Source organism: Oncorhynchus clarkii, chromosome 20 (genome assembly GCF_045791955.1).
Source record: "Oncorhynchus clarkii lewisi isolate Uvic-CL-2024 chromosome 20, UVic_Ocla_1.0, whole genome shotgun sequence".
In the NCBI taxonomy this organism is placed as follows: Eukaryota; Metazoa; Chordata; class Actinopteri; order Salmoniformes; family Salmonidae; genus Oncorhynchus; species Oncorhynchus clarkii.
Genome location: NC_092166.1, coordinates 81,081,348 through 81,104,314, shown reverse-complemented (window position 1 = coordinate 81,104,314; position 22,967 = coordinate 81,081,348). Strand labels below are relative to the sequence as shown.

At 43.3% G+C, this 22,967-nt stretch overlaps 2 protein-coding genes across 2 annotated transcripts in view; both read right to left on the bottom strand.

The window, feature by feature from the left end:
- LOC139376980 (vinculin-like) overlaps positions 1-8,610 on the bottom strand; it is a 53,602-nt gene extending 44,992 nt beyond the window's left edge. Inside the window, exon 1 of the mRNA XM_071120012.1 lies at positions 8,220-8,610. Coding sequence (XP_070976113.1) covers positions 8,220-8,387 — 168 coding nt within the window. The 5' untranslated portion in view covers positions 8,388-8,610. The remainder of the gene's footprint in view (positions 1-8,219) is intronic.
- A 6,590-nt stretch (positions 8,611-15,200) lies between these two features.
- Positions 15,201-22,684, bottom strand: LOC139375726 (plasminogen activator, urokinase b). Its single transcript, XM_071117540.1, has 11 exons — positions 22,512-22,684; positions 21,090-21,144; positions 20,862-20,963; positions 20,285-20,438; positions 19,933-20,036; positions 19,726-19,770; positions 19,283-19,490; positions 17,796-17,947; positions 17,393-17,533; positions 16,593-16,741; positions 15,201-15,612 (listed from the first exon to the last, which is right to left on the bottom strand). The coding sequence occupies exons 1-11, from the start codon at positions 22,575-22,577 to the stop codon at positions 15,418-15,420; spliced, it is 1,371 nt and encodes a 456-aa protein (XP_070973641.1). The 5' UTR covers positions 22,578-22,684; the 3' UTR covers positions 15,201-15,417.
- Between the last annotated feature and the right edge of the window lie 283 nt (positions 22,685-22,967).

The following is a 22,967-nucleotide window of genomic DNA, read 5'->3' as shown; positions in this document are numbered from 1 at the left end:
GCATTGGACTGCTGCTGCTGGCTGTGGTGGATTCAGATCCATAGCCATTATCCTCCCATTATCCTTCCTGACTTGGCTAACAGCACTTTCTCGCTCACTGCACCCCACACACCAACCTTTAACCCCCTCCTCTCTCGCCTCCTCTCCCTGCCCCCCCCCCCCCCCCCCTCCTCTCCCTGCCCCCCTCCTCCTTTCCCTGCCCCCCTCCTCCTTTCCTCTCCCTGCCTCTCCCTCCTTGGACAAATGACAGGAAACTGGAGAAGCAGATAACAGGACGCAGTTTATTTTGGAAGGCCTTAAACCACTTGACTTGGACATATTTATTCCCCAATAATCACACATTACACAAGTAGATTTGAATGAATTGATGTAGTAAGAAAAGAAAACAATTTATTGAGACCAGTTAGACTTGATATTGATGCAATTTTCATTTTTTTGCTCCAAAAATAGTGAAGGGAGGAGGCACTTGTTTCTGACTACATACATGTGTTAAACTGAGGTTTCTTGTGAAATTACAATATTGTCAAATGTCGTTAGCAAACAAGTTGACTATGAACTTCCCCTTGTGTGGTTGTTTTTTCCTCATTTATTTAACTAGGCAGTTAAGAACACTTTCTTATTTTACAATGACAGCCTGCCTCTCGACCAAACCCTCCCCTAACCCAGATGACGCTGGCCAAAATGTGCGGCGCCCCTACGGGACACCCGATCACGGCCGGTTGTGATACAGCCCGGGATCGAACCATGATCTGTAGTGACACCTCTAGCACTGAGATGCAGTGCCTTAGACCACTGTGCCACTCGAGAGCCATTGTGTTCCATGTCTTTCATTATCACTTGACTTGAGTATTGGTTCCTAAATACATGATCTGCTAGCTGCTTACGTGTCGGCCTGAAATAAAGATGGAGGGGAAAGAGAGAAGCTGATCTGAGTAATAATATAGTCTTAGTGTCTTTCCTAAAAAAGAGCCAAGTAGGAGCAGTGCATCCTTCCTTTTACACAGGACTCAATGATATTGCAGTCTCCAAATATTCACTTCCCAGTCTTTGCCAAGGCCCTACATCTGCCGTTGACCTGCTTTCACCCCATTTTAAAGACCATAAAAAGGAAGTGCAGAAATGATAAAGTAGTTCTCATTTGATAAGCTCTCTTTTAGTCATCTCAGAACTATGCCTGTTGAATAGTATGCCTGACTGAATAACACTGGTTATAGTGGAAGCCAAGGGCTAAGGGATGGATTCCAGCCATCAAGGCTGATTTCTTCTACATAAACATCAAGGCTGGTCCCTTTTCAATCTAATTAGACTGGCATTGAATAGATGAAACCAAACAGAGACATCAAACTGACACCATAGAGATTATATATAGTCCGTCAGCTGAATAAACCATAGACACTAATGGCTGATAACGTCTGTTCTCTGGCTGAGTTAATGCTGAGGAGAACAATCTTGGCCCATGACGAAGACCGACCTTTTCATCTCCATGTATCTGGGCATAATGGGATTTCCATCCTTTTTTTTTTTTTTTTAAACATTCACAAGATGACTGATCATTAAAAGACTGAAGGCCCCAGCAGCACTCAGACAGATCCAGGAAGCCAAATGGCTGGCTATCCCAGCAAAAGCACAAACACTGGCTATCCCAGCAGATCGACAACAACCTACAGCAGATAATTGTAAACACAATTCAACAATCAAGGAGGAATTCAAGTAGCCTAATCGAATAATTGCCTGGTTTTTGCAGTTTAGTAAGGATTGCATGGTGGGATGTGAATGGTAGATTTAATTGTAAACTCTGAGATGTAGCCTAGCCATTAGCCAGGGGTCTACAAGTCTGTGCAATGTGTGGTTTTGTGGGTAGCCGAGACAATAAAGAGAATGGCTTTCTTTAGTATAGCCTCTCCCTGGTAAAGTCTGAGGTAGAGTCATTGGTTTCATTGAGTGGCCTAGGCCACATGAGTTACAGCACCCTGTCTGAAAGAGGCCGAGACCCAGCCCTTGGTTTGGTTGCAGACCTGGGTTCAACTACTATTTCAAATATTTTATCTGTGCTTGATCGAGCTTGCCTGACTTAAAATGTCCTAACAGAGTAGTCCAAAAACTATAAACCCTTGCCCATCTGGCACTCCAACCAGGCCAGAGCAAACGCTGAAAGTATTTGAAAGATATCAAATAGTATTTGAACCCAGGTCTGCTTCATTGGATGGTTCTAGAAGAGCACTAATTCAGTAGACAGAACAGGCTTTACGATCTATACGCCTCCAACTCAGATACAACAAGAGGCCTTTTTTTTAACCACGAAGTGCACTGCAAACACTCACACAACTCAATGCCGGAACATTTCAATAACATAACAGTAACAGTGTTGATACCGTTTCTAGGGAAACAGGAAATTATTACAGTGTGAGTTACGCCTTCATCGTCGTGCCACAGTTGGAAATATGTGATCACTGTTCAGATGGCACAGCTGGGGAATTGATTTTCTCTGATTTCACCCCCCCAAGGAGAAGGCTAACGTGAATATGATCACTCGCCTAGTCCGCCTGCTCGTACTAACCACAGAGAAGTCTGATGATGATCTCTAGATGACATCAATTCGACAGAAACAGGCTTTACTACTCACATTACAACCATGAAGGGACTGACCAAAAACTGAAGTGTTGGTCAGAACTACTGAAACCAATTCAATGATAGTAATAATAGCTTGTTACATAGCATTTCTCAGCACCTGCTAGAACATCTGCTAAACTGTGTACACGACCCAATAAACTTGAATAAAACTGTGTAAACATGCATTCCAGTGTCATTTCAGAGTTTATAGAGCATCAGACGAGGACATAATGGCGTGTAAGAAAGAGCCACTTCCTGTTTGACTGCTTAGTAACTTCTAAAAACAGGTAACCTTCTGGTCCCTTCACAGCCATCGTAATAACAATGACTTTATCAGGAAGCCTTTCTACAAGCAAACAGACCTTTTATCACAACTCACCGAGGACAGGTGAACAGTGTACCACAGGGTAAAGGCCAATCAGAACCACACATGTTTTCAGCAATTATTAAAAATGGAGACTCTGACGAGGACCAACAAAGTCACGAGAAAACAGATGCAGAGAAGTTAGACTATACTTTTGTTTGTTGTACTGATATTTTCTCCCTATTGTTATATATTTGGTGGAAGATTTACAATAAATGTCTCCCAGTAAAAGAAAGGAATGGTTACAGAAGTAATTCTGGCTTGTTTAGCCCATGGGCCTACACCAGATGGACAGCCCAGCTAGCCAGGCCAGACAGCCCAGCTAGCCAGGCCAGACAGCCCAGCTAGCCAGGCCAGACAGCCCGGCCAGACAGCCAGGCAGCCCAGCTAGCCAGGCCAGGCAGCCCAGCTAGCCAGGCCAGGCAGCCCAGCTAGCCAGGCCAGACAGCCCAGCTAGCCAGGTCATGGCCTGGAACATCTTGTATTGAATAGTGAAGTGGCAGTGTCCCTGCATGGCCTGGAACATCTTGTATTGAATAGTGAAGTGGCAGTGTCCCTGCATGGCCTGGAACATCTTGTATTGAATAGTGAAGTGGCAGTGTCCCTGCATGGCCTGGAACACCTTGTATTGAATAGTGAAGTGGCAGTGTCCCTGCATGGCCTGGAACATCTTGTATTGAATAGTGAAGTGGCAGTGTCCCTGCATGGCCTGGAACATCTTGTATTGAATAGTGAAGTGGCAGTGTCCCTGCATGGCCTGGAACATCTTGTATTGAATAGTGAAGTGGCAGTGTCCCTGCATGGCCTGGAACATCTTGTATTGAATCGTGAAGTGGCAGTGTCCCTGCATGGCCTGGAACATCTTGTATTGAATCGTGAAGTGGCAGTGTCCCTGCATGGCCTGGAACATCTTGTATTGAATAGTGAAGTGGCAGTGTCCCTGCATGGCCTGGAACATCTTGTATTGAATCGTGAAGTGGCAGTGTCCCTGCATGGCCTGGAACACCTTGTATTGAATAGTGAAGTGGCAGTGTCCCTGCATGGCCTGGAACATCTTGTATTGAATCGTGAAGTGGCAGTGTCCCTGCATGGCCTGGAACATCTTGTATTGAATAGTGAAGTGGCAGTGTCCCTGCATGGCCTGGAACATCTTGTATTGAATAGTGAAGTGGCAGTGTCCCTGCATGGCCTGGAACATCTTGTATTGAATAGTGAAGTGGCAGTGTCCCTGCATGGCATGGAACATCTTGTATTGAATAGTGAAGTGGCAGTGTCCCTGCATGGCCTGGAACATCTTGTATTGAATAGTGAAGTGGCAGTGTCCCTGCATGGCCTGGAACATCTTGTATTGAATAGTGAAGTGGCAGTGTCCCTGCATGGCATGGAACATCTTGTATTGAATAGTGAAGTGGCAGTGTCCCTGCATGGCCTGGAACATCTTGTATTGAATCGTGAAGTGGCAGTGTCCCTGCATGGCCTGGAACATCTTGTATTGAATAGTGAAGTGGCAGTGTCCCTGCATGGCATGGAACATCTTGTATTGAATAGTGAAGTGGCAGTGTCCCTGCATGGCCTGGAACATCTTGTATTGAATCGTGAAGTGGCAGTGTCCCTGCATGGCCTGGAACATCTTGTATTGAATAGTGAAGTGGCAGTGTCCCTGCATGGCATGGAACATCTTGTATTGAATAGTGAAGTGGCAGTGTCCCTGCATGGCATGGAACATCTTGTATTGAATAGTGAAGTGGCAGTGTCCCTGCATGGCCTGGAACATCTTGTATTGAATCGTGAAGTGGCAGTGTCCCTGCATGGCCTGGAACATCTTGTATTGAATAGTGAAGTGGCAGTGTCCCTGCATGGCATGGAACATCTTGTATTGAATAGTGAAGTGGCAGTGTCCCTGCATGGCCTGGAACATCTTGTATTGAATAGTGAAGTGGCAGTGTCCCTGCATGGCCTGGAACATCTTGTATTGAATAGTGAAGTGGCAGTGTCCCTGCATGGCCTGGAACATCTTGTATTGAATAGTGAAGTGGCAGTGTCCCTGCATGGCCTGGAACATCTTGTATTGAATAGTGAAGTGGCAGTGTCCCTGCATGGCATGGAACATCTTGTATTGAATAGTGAAGTGGCAGTGTCCCTGCATGGCATGGAACATCTTGTATTGAATAGTGAAGTGGCAGTGTCCCTGCATGGCCTGGAACATCTTGTATTGAATCGTGAAGTGGCAGTGTCCCTGCATGGCCTGGAACATCTTGTATTGAATAGTGAAGTGGCAGTGTCCCTGCATGGCATGGAACATCTTGTATTGAATAGTGAAGTGGCAGTGTCCCTGCATGGCCTGGAACATCTTGTATTGAATAGTGAAGTGGCAGTGTCCCTGCATGGCCTGGAACATCTTGTATTGAATAGTGAAGTGGCAGTGTCCCTGCATGGCCTGGAACATCTTGTATTGAATCGTGAAGTGGCAGTGTCCCTGCATGGCCTGGAACATCTTGTATTGAATAGTGAAGTGGCAGTGTCCCTGCATGGCCTGGATGATCTTGTATTGATTCGTGAAGTGGCAGTGTCCCTGCATGGCCTGGAACATCTTGTATTGAATCGTGAAGTGGCAGTGTCCCTGCATGGCCTGGAACATCATTCTTATCTGAGCTGTTAGGAAGATGTTTTTATTTTAGTCATTTCCCTTTTTTGTAAACCACAAGTTCTGCAAAGGCACCGATAAAGACACATTTTGTTTTGCCTATTCACTTAGGAAATAATCCTCTCAGCTATGATCTTAGTAAATAAGAAAGGAAATGACACTGGTAGTTTGTTCATTGGTAGTGTAGTGTGGTCACGTCATGTTTAGACTACAGACGAAAACACTAATACTTCAGAAAATTGATATTAGGGAAGAAATTGCTTTTGGATTCTGTAGAAAATGGCAGATTAGTACAAGTACACGCCTAGACTGTAGACCTATGTGGCTGGTTGCCATGGGGTTCAGTCAGTCATCTCCTTTATGAAGAGGTTTTGCGGAACACCACTGTGGTTTTCACTACCTTTGATTTACACTCTACTCTAACCAGGCCACCTTTCAGATGGCTCCAGATGGGGTTTACTTCATTCAAGTCAAAAACGGTCATAATGAAGACTTCACTTATACTAAATGATAAAGAGTATGCAGTTTCTGTATCCGACTGCAGGCCTACTATCTGACTGCAGGCCTACTATCTTACTGCAGGCCTACTATCCGACTGTAGGCCTACTATCTGACTGCAGGCCTACTATCTGACTGCAGGCCTACTATCTGACTGCAGGCCTACTATCTGACCGCAGGCCTACTATCTGACCGCAGGCCTACTATCTGACCGCAGGCCTACTATCTGACCGCAGGCCTACTATCCGACCGCAGGCCTACTATCCGACCGCAGGCCTACTATCCGACTGCAGGCCTACTATCCGACTGCAGGCCTACAATCCGACTGCAGGCCTACTATCTGACTGCAGGCCTACTATCTGACTGCAGGCCTACTATCTGACTGCAGGCCTACTATCTGACTGTAGGCCTACTATCTGACTGTAGGCCTACTATCTGACTGTAGGCCTACTATCTGACTGTAGGCCTACTATCTGACTGTAGGCCTACTATCTGACTGCAGGCCTACTATCTGACTGCAGGCCTACTATCTGACTGTAGGCTAGGTTGCCATGGAGTTGTCAGTCATCTCCTTTATGTAGAGGAGCACCACACACACAGAGATTTTTTTTTTTTTTTTTTAACTAGGCAAGTCTAATTCTTATTTACAATGACGGCCTAGGAACAGTGGGTTAGCTGCCTTGTTCAGGGGCAGAACGACAGATTTTTACCTTGTCAGCTCGGTTACTGGCCCAACGCTCTAACCACTAGGCTATCTGCCGCCTCTTACTGCAGGCTATACAACAAAGATTGTATTGAACTGCATAGGCTACATGGACTATATTCAGAAAATATAAATGATCTGTCTGTCATTAGCCGACAGATCAGGATTTCTTTAACTTCATTGTTGGTTATGTGCTTGTAAGTAAGCATTTCATACAACACCTGTTGTATTCGGCATTTCATGGTCAGGTCGACACCTGTTGTATTCGGCATTTCATGGTCAGGTCTACACCGGTTGTATTCGGCAAAAAATAACACTATGGGGATGAGGTAGTTGGATGGGCTATTTACAGATGGGCTATGTACAGGTGCAATGATCTGTAAGCTGCTCTGACAGCTGGTGCTTAAAGCTAGTGAGGGAGATATAAGTCTCCAGCTTCAGTGATTTTTGCAATTCGTTCCAGTCATTGGCAGCAGAGAACTGGAAGGAAAGGCGGCCAAAGCAAGTGTTGGCTTTGGGGATGACCAGTGCAATAAACCTGCTGGAGCGCGTGCTACAGGTGGGTGCTGCTATAATGACCAGTGAGCTGAGATAAGGCGGGGCTTTACCTAGCAGAGACTTATAGATGACCTGGAGCTAGTGGGTTTGGCGACGGATATGTAGTGAGGGCCAGCCAACGAGAGCATACAGGTTGCAGTGGTGGGTAGTATATGGCACTGTGATAGACTACATCCAATTTGCGAGTAGAGTGTTGGAGCCTATTTTATAAATGACATCACCGAAGTCAAGGATCGGTAGGATAGTCAGTTTTACGAGGGTATGTTTGGCAGCATGAGTGAAGGATGCTTTGTTGAGAAATAGGAAGCCAATTCTAGATTTAAGAGTTTAGTATAACCAGACACCTAGGAATTTGTAATTGTCCATATTCGAAGTCAGAACCGTCATTCACGAAAACAGCTATAGTGATCATGAATTGCTAAAGGACACTTGAATTGGTGAATTATTTATAGGTGTCGTTTCAATTGTTAGTTAGATACAAAGTATATTTGTTTGAAATACTCCGGCATGAGAATATTGTAGGCCTATACGTCGAGATATGGCAGTCAACCCTCGGCTCCAGGGGGTAGGGCATATTTTCAAGGGGAAAAGGGCGTCACAGCCCTGGCCCGAGTGGAAAACTTCAACAAAACTTGATACATTGTAGTTACATCGCTCGCGTTCTAAAAACAGAATGTTGCCAGCCGATAGAGCAGGGAAAATAACAGTAACCGCAGCGGTAACTTCTGAGATAAAATGACAAGGAATCGTGGCGGGCTGGCACAATGTAGCCACTACACAGACGGCGTGCGACAGGTAACCTACCCGAAGTCTGGGATATTCGGTTGGGACGTTTCACTTACCCGAACCAGGTTGCTGACAGCTGCCTGCACCGCAGCCACGGGAGCCGTGAGATCCGGGATAGCTTTCCCGTCCACCTCACCTTCTTCGTGCATTATCACCAGATGGGATATCTGCTGAGCCACCGGCTCTAGGATACTTTCTATCGTCTTTGTGTGAAAAACCGGCATGATGAAAACTTGAGTCCGCTCTCCTATCCAAGAGGAAAAAAAGTCTGGTCCCGTTTGGCTGTTTCAAAAGTTCCCTCTCTTGTTTGTGCCCCTGTAAAGTCTAAAGGTTAATCCAACACTTTCCTAGCCCAGCACAGTTTCGCTCTCTGGGAACACTAACTACTCCCCTTGCAACCATCAATGTGAGAATCCCCAACCGCAGCTCTCGAAGAGTGAGCAACCTACCCGACAAAATGCTATGTCCGCCACCTGACCAATAAGAGACATGGCACATATGTTACCGCAAATGCGATTGGCACAAGCGGATGTCACTCTTTCCCGATAGGCTCCGCCTGTTCCACATAGTCGAGTTTGCTAGAGATGTGAGTTCTCCCCAAATTACGTAAACATTCTCATGCCCTAAAAAGGGAAATACGACTCTGTTGAGAGGAGCGAATTCCAACCAGCAAGGACAGACGGTGTAAATTGTAGTGACGCATCAGATTTGACAAGATGTTGGCAGAAGGGACTGAAATATAGCCGAGTTGCTTTTGGATATAGGCTATACCTGTGTCCATCTTATTTATTACGGTAGGATAAACAATGATAGAATAGAATGGAATGGGGAAATGTTTTTGGCTTGGAAGAAATATTTTCAAAATGGATAGAATCCACAGATATTGATTTAATAAATATTCCATTATATACCATTTTTACTACAGTTATGATACAACATATTACAGACTACAGCGCTCAAGTAATTATTCAAAGTATACCGGACCAGAAGCCTACAACTAAATGTAATATTTATGGGTAACATGTTTGTTTGAAGACTGAAACTGGTGTGATTTTACGAGCCTAAGTTCCAGACTTATGGAGTCTACCCACTGTCGGCCCAGTGGCAATTGACCTCACTGTACATCCACCTATTCACAGTCGATCCTGTGAGTGTGTAAAGCTCTGTATCCAGTGGCAACACTATACATCCACCTATTCACAGTCGATCCTGTGAGTGTTTAAAGCTCTGTATCCAGTGACAACACTATACATTCACCTATTCACAGTCGATCCTGTGAGTGTTTAAATCTCTGTATCCAGTGACAACACTATACATCCACCTATTCACAGTCGATCCTGTGAGTGTGTAAATCTCTGTATCCAGTGACAACACTATACATCCACCTATTCACAGTCGATCCTGTGAGTGTGTAAAGCTCTGTATCCAGTGGCAACACTATACATCCACCTATTCACAGTCGATCCTGTGAGTGTGTAAAGCTCTGTATCCAGTGACAACACTATACATCCACCTATTCACAGTCGATCCTGTGAGTGTGTAAAGCTCTGTATCCAGTGACAACACTATACATCCACCTATTCACAGTCGATCCTGTGAGTGTTTAAAGCTCTGTATCCAGTGACAACACTATACATCCACCTATTCACAGTCGATCCTGTGAGTGTGTAAAGCTCTGTATCCAGTGACAACACTATACATCCATCTATTCACAGTCGATCCTGTGAGTGTTTAAATCTCTGTATCCAGTGACAACACTATACATCCACCTATTCACAGTCGATCCTGTGAGTGTTTAAAGCTCTGTATCCAGTGACAACACTATACATCCACCTATTCACAGTCGATCCTGTGAGTGTTTAAAGCTCTGTATCCAGTGACAACACTATACATCCACCTATTCACAGTCGATCCTGTAAGTGTTTAAAGCTCTGTATCCAGTGACAACACTATACATCCACCTATTCACAGTCGATCCTGTGAGTGTTTAAAGCTCTGTATCCAGTGGCAGCACTATACATCCACCTATTCACAGTCGATCCTGTGAGTGTTTAAAGCTCTGTATCCAGTGACAACACTATACATCCACTTATTCACAGTCGATCCTGTGAGTGTTTAAAGTTCTGTATACAGTGGCAACACTATACATCCACCTATTCACAGTCGATCCTGTGAGTGTTTAAAGCTCTGTATCCAGTGGCAGCACTATACATCCACCTATTCACAGTCGATCCTGTGAGTGTTTAAAGCTCTGTATCCAGTGGCAGCACTATACATCCACCTATTCACAGTCGATCCTGTGAGTGTTTAAAGCTCTGTATCCAGTGACAACACTATACATCCACCTATTCACAGTCGATCCTGTGAGTGTTTAAAGCTCTGTATCCAGTGGCAACACTATACATCCACCTATTCACAGTCGATCCTGTGAGTGTTTAAAGCTCTGTATCCAGTGGCAACACTATACATCCACCTATTCACAGTCAATCCTGTGAGTGTTTAAAGCTCTGTATCCAGTGACAACACTATACATCCACCTATTCACAGTCGATCCTGTGAGTGTGTAAAGCTCTGTATCTAGTGACAACACTATATATCCACTTATTCACAGTCGATCCTGTAAGTGTTTAAAGCTCTGTATCCAGTGGCAACACTATACATCCACCTATTCACAGTTGACCCTGTGAGTGTTTAAAGCTCTGTATCCAGTGACAACACTATACATCCACCTATTCACAGTCGATCCTGTGAGTGTTTAAAGCTCTGTATCCAGTGGCAACACTATACATCCACCTATTCACAGTCGATCCTGTGAGTGTTTAAAGCTCTGTATCCAGTGACAACACTATACATCCACCTATTCACAGTCGATCCTGTGAGTGTTTAAAGCTCTGTATCCAGTGGCAACACTATACATCCACCTATTCACAGTTGACCCTGTGAGTGTTTAAAGCTCTGTATCCAGTGACAACACTATACATCCACCTATTCACAGTCGATCCTGTGAGTGTTTAAAGCTCTGTATCCAGTGGCAACACTATACATCCACCTATTCACAGTTGATCCTGTGAGTGTTTAAAGCTCTGTATCCAGTGGCAACACTATACATCCACCTATTCACAGTCGATCCTGTGAGTGTTTAAAGCTCTGTATCCAGTGACAACACTATACATCCACTTATTCACAGTCGATCCTGTGAGTGTTTAAAGCTCTGTATCCAGTGGCATGGAGATCAGCCTCAGACATATTTATCATGTCGTTTTCACTTTCATACTTTAGTAGGGCAACATATTCAAACCACCTAGACTGGAGAAAAATTATTGGATTAAAACACAGTGTGACAGAAATCAAGCATGGGCACATTTGTGTTACTAACTCTGGTCAAAACTATTTACTCTAGTTCTGGTCTACTTGTGTGTAGCATAACACATTTCTCAAATTCCATCTCCTCCCTTTACAACCTGAAATAACAATACTGCAGTATGAAAAAAAAAAAACATACAACCAAACCCGAGAAGGAATTCCCTCAGATTCCCAGGGGGCTGCAAGGCAGCATCCTACTTCCTAAAAAGGAAGTGTCTTAAAAAAGAAAGAAACAGGGAAGTTGTTCTGTTTCAGACCTCATGTAAACATTCGTTCTTGCAGTGTTTAATCGTCTATAAGCAAAGATAATTAAATCAAAGATCCTGAAATATACAAGATTTAAATCTCGAATTTAAACCTTATTTCAGAAGTTTTAATATAATCATCTTTGATATTTAATGAATCTCTCATTTAGGCTAGGATGTCTGACATGTCTGTGAAGTACACAGTCAGAATTCAGTAGTTAGTTCCATGTAGGGTAAAATACATGGAATTGAAGAGTACACTGCGTCCCTCGAACACTGCACTAACATCATATAATCACTACTCACTACAGGATTACAGACATATAGCTGAATGCAGCCATTTCAGTTCCTCTCCAGGATTACTGCCATATAGCATAATGTAGCCATTTCAGTTCCTCTCCAGGATTACTGACATATAGCTGAATGCAGCCATTTCAGTTCCTCTCCAGGATCACTGCCATATAGCTGAATGCAGCCATTTCAGTTCCTCTCCAGGATTACTGCCATATAGCATAATGTAGCTATTTCAGTTCCTCTCCAGGATTACTGCCATATAGCTAAATGCAGCCATTTCAGTTCTTCTTACCTCATAGCCACTTCTAGTTTCACCGACCCAAATCAGTCCATTTTTATGGAAGCAGAGTTTGTAAATATGAGAAATCAGGTTTAGGCTCTGTAGCCTTCGAGTACTTCCCTTATTTCAGAATGCCTGAAAAGCTGACGATATTCTTGTGTTGCTTTGTCTTCTACTAGTTATTTAATGTGCAAGCAACTGCAAATCACTTTGCAGTATCTTTCCATGATTGCCATGATCTTACTTAGATGGATCCATAATAATGTGATCATCCAAAAGGCCCATAGAGAATGGAGACGCTATAGAATAGGCCTAGATGACAGGTACACCAGGAGGCCCATCTCTCTCTAGGAAGGCATGCCTGCAGGTAAGATAACCAAAGAGAAGAAGAGTCCATTCTAGATATAGAAATCAAAGGAAGACAGCAGGCCACCCCAAGGTCCTGTGGGAATATAGGGAATAGAGTGCAATTTGAGACATAACCTTCCTTCTTACTCACTACAGCTGATAGAAGAACGGAAAGACACTGTCTGTCCACACAGACCTGATACAGAACCGTTGATAGGTTTGTATTTAGTTCCTACTCAAACATGTCTGGTGGCATGAGTAAGTGTTAAGTGTTTGCACATTTCATTGTTATAACTATTGTGAAGTAAACAGATGCATACTGTGCTCCTATGATGCCGTGCTGTCGTTTGCTGTATCAGGAATTGTCCTGATATTGCTGAAAGCAATTACTTCACCACTATGGCCTATTTATTACCTTACCTCCCTTATCTTATCTCGTTTGCAAACATTGTATAGAGACTTTTCTATTGTGTTATTGACTGTATGTTTGTTTATTCCAGGTGTAACTCTGTTGTTGTTGTTGTTGGTCACACTGATTTTGCTTTATCTTGGCCAGGTCGCAGTTGTAAATGAAAACTTGTTCTCAACTGGTCAACCTGGATAAATAAAGATGAAATAAAAATAAATAAAATAAATAAATAAATAATAAAATATGCTTTGAGAAAAGGCTCTTTTGAAGCCTCAACACTACTCTGTCTGTACAAAGGCCTTGGACAGTTACCACCTGACACCATCTGGTGGTGAAATGTACTAAATACAATAGGTTGAAATCATTGAGGAAATTCGACACTCACTATCATGCACCAATTAGAACCTGTACTACATTATTATACCGGAAAATGACTACGGGAGGACTTTCAAAATGTTGTTTTGTATCAAATGTAAATCTTACAAGCTTCTTAAGTTAAACCGTTGTGTCGTTTTAACTCAGCTAGCCACCCCATCTTCACTAAACTCTATCACCTTTGTATACTTGGTACTGTACAGAGGTAGCATGATATATATCTCTGTAGGTATCACTGCATGTCTTGGATTTGGTTAATGTTTGTTACTCATCCCGTCTCAAGTTCTCTGGTGAAACCCGGAACCGGATGATGTCACCGTAGGTTACTGTAACCGTGGGGACCCCAGCTCTGAGTATGTAATTCCTGCCATGGCTGATGCGTTTTCCACACCCCTCCTTTCCCACACTTTCCCCTCGATAACATATTCCCAAAGCTAGCTGTTAAAACAAAAATAACACGATGGGTCAGGGACAGCTGCCGTGGTGCTGCTAGCTTCCTGTGAGAAGGGCTTCCACTAATCCCTACACTGCGCGTCAAGTTCTCCAGCACAGACACACACACACAGAGCAGTGCGTGTCAAGTCCCACAACAGTTGTCATGACTTCCCTACCAGGCTGAAGACAAGGTAAGCCCCCTCTTCTCCCCACTCTGTAACTCACCACTCAGACCTTTAAATGATCTGGAGAGACAAAGTGGGAGAGAGAGAGAGCTCATTGTGCATAGTATGTATTAGAATATAGTCATGGACTAGGTATGAAATAAATATGTAAAAGAGTTTTAGCTAAATGACCCAAAATAATAGTAAAGCTAATGTAATTCATTGTGTGAAAAACCATGACAAATTAAAATAAAGATTGTGTGTTACAAGCAGATAATATTTCTTGCCAATAGAGATGAAATTCGTCTTTCAACAGCTGCATTTTAACACCAACAAGCCTCCTTTTATGGGTTGAATGGCATGAGTTGGAAAACTCAGGTTCACTACTATAGGCCTCTCATCAGGCACTAATACCACTGAATAATTCCAAAAACATGGGCTAAATGTTTTGCCATTAACTGTCCAACCTCGCCACAGGCTAATAGCTACCACATACAGTAGAAGCATTGGTTCAACAGAAAGAGAGCTGGCTGGTGGACAAGGCTGTCAACTGACTGACACCTACAAAACCACACGAATCGTCTGTTATTAACAAGACCTGTAATTGGAGATATGAAGCATTCCTTTCATCCAGGTGACAAATTTAAGGCAAAAAAAGTAGCCTTAATTACGTTTAAATGGCCATCGGGTAAAAGATCTCAAACCTTGTGGTTCAAGGTTGACTACCGGTCCATTCAAAATTCCAGATTCATGACTAGGTCGAGGCTCCTGCGTGGTGAGGATCGTGTGGGTGTTGTGGGTGGATTAAGGTGATGTATGTTATTAGGTAGTATGGTAACCACAGTACAAGCTGTCACTGGTGAGTCACTGGAAGGAGATCTTCCCCACATTTGCTACAGCAGACGTTCAAGGTTAGAAGTTGGAACCGTTTTGTAATAACATTAGATTTGTGAGGATCGTGTGGGTGTTTTGGGTGGATTAAGGTGGTGTATGTTATTAGGTAGTATGGTAACCACAGTACAAGCTGTCACTGGTGAGTCACTGGAAGGAGATCTTCCCCACATTTGCTACAGTAGACAGACGTTCAAGGTTAGAAGTTGGAACCGTTTTGTAATAACATTAGATTTGTGAGTAATATAAAAATGATTTATTGTTGCCCCTTTTTGAAAAAGACAGAAGTACAAAAATATGTTTACATTTCAGTAGTTAAAATACTTATATTCCTATATGTACAATTATACAACATGATATAGTGTCTATAACAGACCCTAAGGAGGTTATTTATGTGGGTACATAGACCCTGAGGAGGTCATTTCTGTGGGTACATAGACCCCGAGGAGGTCATTTCTGTGGGTACATAGACCCTGAGGCGATGGAGGATAAGCCTGTTTTTTCTTCTATCCACTTGTTGTAGTTGGTCACTGCTGTGTACACGCCTGGTCGTAAGGCTCTAGAACACCCCTCGCCCCAACTGACGATTCCAAAAAGGAACATTCGATTATCCACCTCACACACCATGGGTCCTCCGGAATCACCCTGGGAATGAAAGAGAAATACTGTATAATATACGGCGAGACATATTTTTAAAAAATTGTTTTTGCTCTGTACCCAAGGATTTGAAAGTGGTACAATGACTATGAGTGTCACCTTTAATTTGTGGTTATTTTCATTCGGAAATTACGGCACTTTTTTTGTACATAGTTCCCCCATTTTAGGTAACCAAAGGTATTTGGACTAATTTACTTATATGTGTAGTAAAGTAGTCAAAAGTGAAGGATTTTGTCCCATATTCCTAGCATCAATGGCTGCAGTACATCAAGCGTGTGACTCTACAAATGTGTTGGATGCATTTGCAGTTTGTTTCGGTTGTGTTTCAGATGATTTTGTGCCCCAATAGAAATTAAAATGGTAAATAATGCATTGTGTCATTTTGGAGTCACTTTTTTTGTAAATAAGAATAGAATATGCTTCTAAAGACTTCTACGTTCATGTGAATGCTATGCTACAATGGTTACGGTAATCATTAACCCATGCTAACCTCTCACCATTACAGTAACAGGGGAGGTTAGCATATTATATCATACCCCCAAGACATGCTAACCTCTCACCATTACAATAAAAGGGGAGGTTAGCATTTTATATCATACCCCCAAGACATGCTAACCTCCCCTGTTATTATAATGGTGAGAGGTTAGCATGTCTCGGGGATATGATATGAAATGCTAACCTCCCCTGTTATATAGCATATTATATCATATCCCCAAGACATGCTAACCTCTCACCATTACAATAACAGGGGAGGTTAGCATTTTGGGGGGTTATGATATCTATGATAACTTTCTCACTCATCATTATTCACAAGTAATTCATAATACTTTTTTTCTCATGGAGAAAGAATATCCTTATATTGTTCTTAAATGTCGTTCTGTTTTTACTTTGAATGACATTTTTTTCCCCAAATATATATGAACTGCTGAGGAGAAATTGTAATGTCATGGCCCTTCTGCATATCATACCTTGCACGCATCTTGACTCCAGTCCGGTCTGCCAGCACAGAACATGTTTTCTGTGATCAGGTTTCCATAGTACGCCTTATCTGAGCAGACGTCATGGGCCAAAATGTTTACCGTTGCCTCCCTCAGGTACTGTGAATTGTACCATAAACCTTAATGAAGAAGGGACACAACGTAAGAAAGCACTCAACAGGTAAATAAAAATCAATGTTACGTAGGCATGAAAACATGTCCATTTATCATGGGAAATTGAAATGGATCATATCAAGTGATTGATACATTTAAAATAAGAGGTCTAGGATAGTATTGAAAAAGTGTCTCAGACTCAGAGCTCCGTATTTCATTATAATGAATATTATATGGACCTGATCCTAGCCCCCTACTCAGGGGTGGCAGGTAGCTGAGCGCTCAGAGAAGACGGGCCAACAACCGGAGAAACCAGGTTTGCTGGTTAAAATCCCAGCTCAGAAAAATCTGGTGCGTAGTATCATCTTATATACCATTGCCTTCCATTGTGCCCTTGAGCAAGGCACTTAACCACCTATAATTACTCCAGGGGGGCGGTGCAATGTGCCCGACCCATTGCTTCCAGCACTTCAGGGGGTGTATGTGTGTCTCAGAGGGTTGTGAGCATAAACTCACATTTCTATTCTCTGTAAGTTAATGGACAAATAAGGCACATCTTGTCTTCTCACATGCATGTGTCTTCTCACATACACGTCTTCTCACATACACTTGTCTTCTCCTGCTCTGAGATGCTTTATGAACACGGGCCCTGGTATGTTGTAGATGATCCTCCTTACCCTCGTTCTGTCTTCCGTAGCCAGCTATCTCACAGGAGGATCCCGCGCCGAGGGCCTGGCGTGCTGGGGGCAGGCAGACAGTCCTGACAGAGCTGCTCTCCACTGCACACCGACCATCTACAGCCTTTAACTTCAGTAGAGCTGTATGAGGAGAACACATCAACCGCTCTGCGTTGTTATCATGACAGTCTCAAATACTATGACACGTATACTGAAGTTTCAAACTTTACATTCACAGAACATACAAACTCAACAAATCAATACCACAGTGAGATTGGAATTCAATCGCCTTTTACCAGATCTGTTTGTGCCGTCTGTACCAACTCTTCTGGTCATTGGCGTGAGAGGATTTTGGCACAGACAGCGCAAACAGATGGGACATAAAAGCAGTGTTCATTCGTACCGATGTCATTGTTGAAGTTGCCTTCGCTGTTTTCGAACTCTGCGTGCACGATGACCTCTTCCACCTGAAAGGTCTGTTCTTTGGTGTCGTCAGTCTCATTGATGGCACTCTTCCCCAGAGTGACGAAGAGGCTGCAGGCTTTAGTTTGAGAGCTGTGTGTGGAAACCCAAACATTTTTTTTTACACTGCTGCTTCTCGCTGTTTATTGTCTAAGCATAGTCACTTTACCCCTTCCTACATATCGAGATTTACCTCGACGAACCTGTACTACCTCGACGAACCTGTACTACCTCGACGAACCTGTACTACCTCGACGAACCTGTACTACCTCGACGAACCTGTACTACCTCGACGAACCTGTACTACCTCGACGAACCTGTACTACCTCGACGAACCTGTACTACCTCGACGAACCTGTACCCCCGCACTTTGGTGTTGAATGTATTGGCTGGTGCAATCACATATCCCCTTTAAGGGATTAACTATTTACTGCACTGGGCTAAATCAGGGTTTCTTGGTAGTCTTAAACAAATCTACTTTGAAACAAAAATGTACACATCTCACACACATGGTTATGGGCTTAAAAAAGAAGACATCTTTACCATGTATAAAGATATAGAGATATAGAGTTGAAATGTATTAATGTTGAGTTTGCATCCTAATATTACACTTTATATATACACATCACAGAAGACTGAAATATAACAAAACAGTTTGACATTTTTGGCGTAAAAAATAAATGGGCCACCCGAGTAGTCATAAGCAAGCGCTGCACCACCGTGGTCTGAGGCGCTGCACCACCGTGGTCTGAGGCGCTGCACTGCAGTGCCACAAGAGATCCTGGTTCGAGTCCAGGCTCTGTCGCAGCACACCGCCACCGGGAGACCCATGGGGCAGCACACAATTGGCCCTAACGTCTTCCGGGTTAGGGGAGGGTTTGGCCGGCAGGGATGTTCTTGTCCCATCGCACTCTAGTGACTCCTGTGGCGGGCTGGGAGCAGTGCACGCTGACACGGTCGCCAGGTGCACGGTGTTTCCTCCGACACATTGGTGCGGCTGGCTTTCGGTTTAAGCGGGCATTGTGTCAAGAAGCAGTGCGGCTTGGTTGGGTCGTGTTTGACCTTTGCCTCTACCGAGTCCGAACGGCAGTTGCGTCGATGAGACAAGACAAACTACCAATTGGATACCACGAAAAAGGGGTAAAAAGTAAAACATTTACAATGAATTATGTGAATTATGTTAATTCATTATGTTAATTAGTTATGCTAATTAGTTATGAAACATATTAATAACATTCCACCCATAAGGCCCACCAGGTCATTTAACTCCAGGAAACGGGCGCTAAAGTACGATCTTATATTATTTTATCAGCCAGAAACATCATCTCAAGAGAGGGCCGGCCGGGTCCTATCATAAAGGACACTGGTACTGTACACCCTCACTGGCTTGTTACCGTTGAGAAATGTCAGCGCTGCCTCTTACAGTACCTGTCAGGGAAGCAATGGGCAGCAGACAGAACCCAGCAGGGAGAGATCAGACTTCCCCCACAGCGGAACACGTTCTCTTTAGACTGACGGCTCCTCCAGAATATGGCAGCCATCCACGGGTGGGATTCCACAGCGGCAACTGTCCCTCCTACGATCTTCATCTGCTTCCTGGTACGCTGGCCACACGTGGACTCTGTCAGACTGGACGCTGTGACAGGGGAACCAAACCAATTGCAATGAAAACAAGACTGAAAGAGCATTGGGAAAATGTTAAGTTGCTTTCATGTATATTTAATGTATATTTAATGCATATTTAATGTATATTTAATGCATATTCATATATATGAATTCAACAGAATGAGCATGAAAGAAGGATAGTTACATATTATATTTAGAATTATATTAATTTTGTACGGTAGCAAGACCAAGCAAATTGATCTCACCTGTGTCTGGTACAGTGGGCTCGGTGGGCAGATCATCAAGGGGACCTGCAAGATGTTGAAGTTGATACCACTATACATTACAGCACAAAATAACGTTGTAATAACATGGTGATAGTATGGTTTACATGTTACTCACAATCAAAACCTACAAATGATGAAATAATGAAAACATTAAGGGGAGAGAGAATGAAAATAAGGTAAATGTACCCGTCTCCACAGGTACGCCACAGCGAGGGATATCACAGTATTCCTGTACCTGCTCCACACCCTTCATTACATAACACCACGGACGACGTTTGTACTCCAGATTCCTGAAGTCAAAAAAATGGATTTCCTCATAACACACTGCACATTTACGAACCACTAACTGTTGAGGGAAACATCTGAACAGTCCAATCTCAAATGGCACCCTATTCCCTGTATTGGGCCCTGGTCAAAAGTAGTGCACTATATAGGAGACCCTGGTCAAAAGTAGTGCACTATATAGGGGGCCCTGGACAAAAGTAGTGCACTATATAGGGAATAGGGTGCCATTTGAGAGTGGGATAAAGGCCCCTACCTGCAGTAGTTGTGCCTCCCGGAGTAGACGTCAGACCCCATCAGGCGTTTTCTGGTGTCCAGGTCCCACCCCACACACCTGCGCCCACTCTCTGACTGAGACACTTTGCCTCTGTAGTACATCCCAGTTCCCGTGTAGCAGGCGGCTGCTGTATCTGAGGGAAAATACAAAATAATGAACCATATTGATCGATTGACTGATATGATTATTATCCTTCGTTGTCCTTCATGAGGAAATTATTTCCACAGCTCAACAAGTTAGATATGTACACACACACACACACACACACACACAGTGTCGCTTCCTGTGTGTGTGTGTGTGTATGTGTGTGTGTGTGTGTGTGTGTGTGTGTGTGTGTGTGTGTTAGAGCGTCCAGTCGTTTGTATGTGGAGAGCACAGCTGTACTCCCACCAGCAGATAGATGGATCCTAGTGAATGGTCCAATACACACACACACACACACACACACACGTCACATAGAATCTTAACAAGAAAAGGTTTCTTCCCCCCCCATCAATTCAAAGTGTCAGAGGTACAGTAATTGTTAAGTGTCTAAATGTAAAAGAGTGCTTCTTACCTAACTCACAGTGTTTGCCACCGTAACCAACTGTGCATAAGCAGAACATGTGTTCTCCGGACAGGGCAGGGACAGAGGTGCCACCATGACGACAGAGGCCACCTAGTAACAGTAACAGGTGAATCCATTTTTTTAATTAAAGAGTGAGAAGCTCTGTGTACATGTGGTAAAGATATATTTGGTTGTTGTATATTTGGTTGACGTAGAGCTTGATTGAGCTCGATGTACCTGATCTTTTTCGGTAGGGGAAATTAGAAATCTGTCTTTTCTGTCTCAGCAAGCCCTGTGAAGAACAGAAATCCGTTATGATAAAGCATCGTGGTATGATGCAGCATTGGCTCTACACAGATGCAGGATTGGCTCTACACGGATGCAGGATTGGCTCTACACAGACGCAGTATTGGCTCTACACGGATGCAGCATTGGCTCTACACAGACGCAGTATTGGCTCTACACGGATGCAGCATTGGCTCTACACGGATGCAGTATTGGCTCTACACGGATGCAGTATTGGCTCTACACAGATGCAACATTGGCTCTACACAGATGCAGTATTGGCTCTACACGGATGCAGTATTGGCTCTACACGGATGAGGTATTGGCTCTACACGGATGCAGCATTGGCTCTACACGGATACAGTATTGGCTCTACACAGATGCAGCATTGGCTCTACACAGATGCAGCATTGGCTCTACACGGATGCAGCATTGGCTCTACACGGATGCAGGATTGGCTCTACACGGATGCAGCATTGGCTCTACACAGATGCAGTATTGGCTCTACACGGATGCAGCATTGTTATGTATGTCATGACATCAGACAAACACATGGTTATGTCCAGTGGTGTAAAGTACTTTAGTAAAATACTTGAAAGTACTACTTAAGTCTGTTTTTGGTTTCTGTACTTTACTATTTATATTTTTTTGACAACTTTTACTTTACTAAATTCCTAAAGTGAAATAATGTATTTTTTACTCCATGCATTTCCCCTGACACCCAAAAAGTACTCGTTACATTTTGAATGCTTAGCAGGACAGAAAATGGTCCAATTCACACACTTATCAAGATAATATCCCTGGTCATCCCTACTGCCTCTGATCTGACGGACTCACTAAACAGAGAACATCCCTGGTCATCCCTACTGCCTCTGATCTGACGGACTCACTAAACAGAGAACATCCCTGGTCATCCCTACTGCCTCTGATCTGACGGACTCACTAAACACACATGCTTCCTTTGTAAATTATGTCTGAGTGTTGGAATGTGCCCCTGGCTAATCCTACATTAAAAAAACAAGAAAATGGTGCCGTCTGGTTTCCAGACGGATTATATAAGGATTTTTAAATGATTTATACTTTTACTTTTGATACTTAAGTATATTTAAAACCAAATACTTTTAGACTTTTACTCAAGTAGTATTTTACTGGGTGACTTTCACTTTTACTTGAGTCATTTTCTATTAAAGTAGCTTTTACTTTTACTCAAGTATGACGATTGGATACTTTTTCCACCAATGTTTTTACATTCCTCTGACGAATACAGAAATCATTCCTGAAACTTTGATAATGAATCTTAAAATAATAGACAGAGACATGGCAAAAAAATGTGCTGCAATGTAAAACACAACTACAGATTTTTAAACTCCTTACCGTCTCACTCTGTGACACCCCTGCCAGGGTGGATGTCAAAATCAGCAGCAAAATACTCCTTCCCATCTCTCTCTCTGTTGGGTAAAGTATCGATTGTACTTCTTGCACAAAGAGTTTGGAGAAATCGTGTGGTTCAGGACTTGCAGTGTTTCTCAGTAGTACTCCTCGGATCTCACGGAAGGGCAAAATGTTTCTCTGCTGCTTATATAGAGTGAGGAACAGATGTGATTGGTTAGAAGGAAGCTCGTTGACAGGTTGGGCATGTCTAAACCGTGTGAAGAAACACCGTGGGATTATCACAGGAAGACACAATCCTTATTGATGATTCATGTTTGATTTTACAGAATGAGCAGCACTCGACAACTGTCAGGACACATGCCAAAACACATGTTGATGATTACAAACAGATGTAAATCAGTTCACTGAATATGACTGTTATGCACTATGGACTGAATA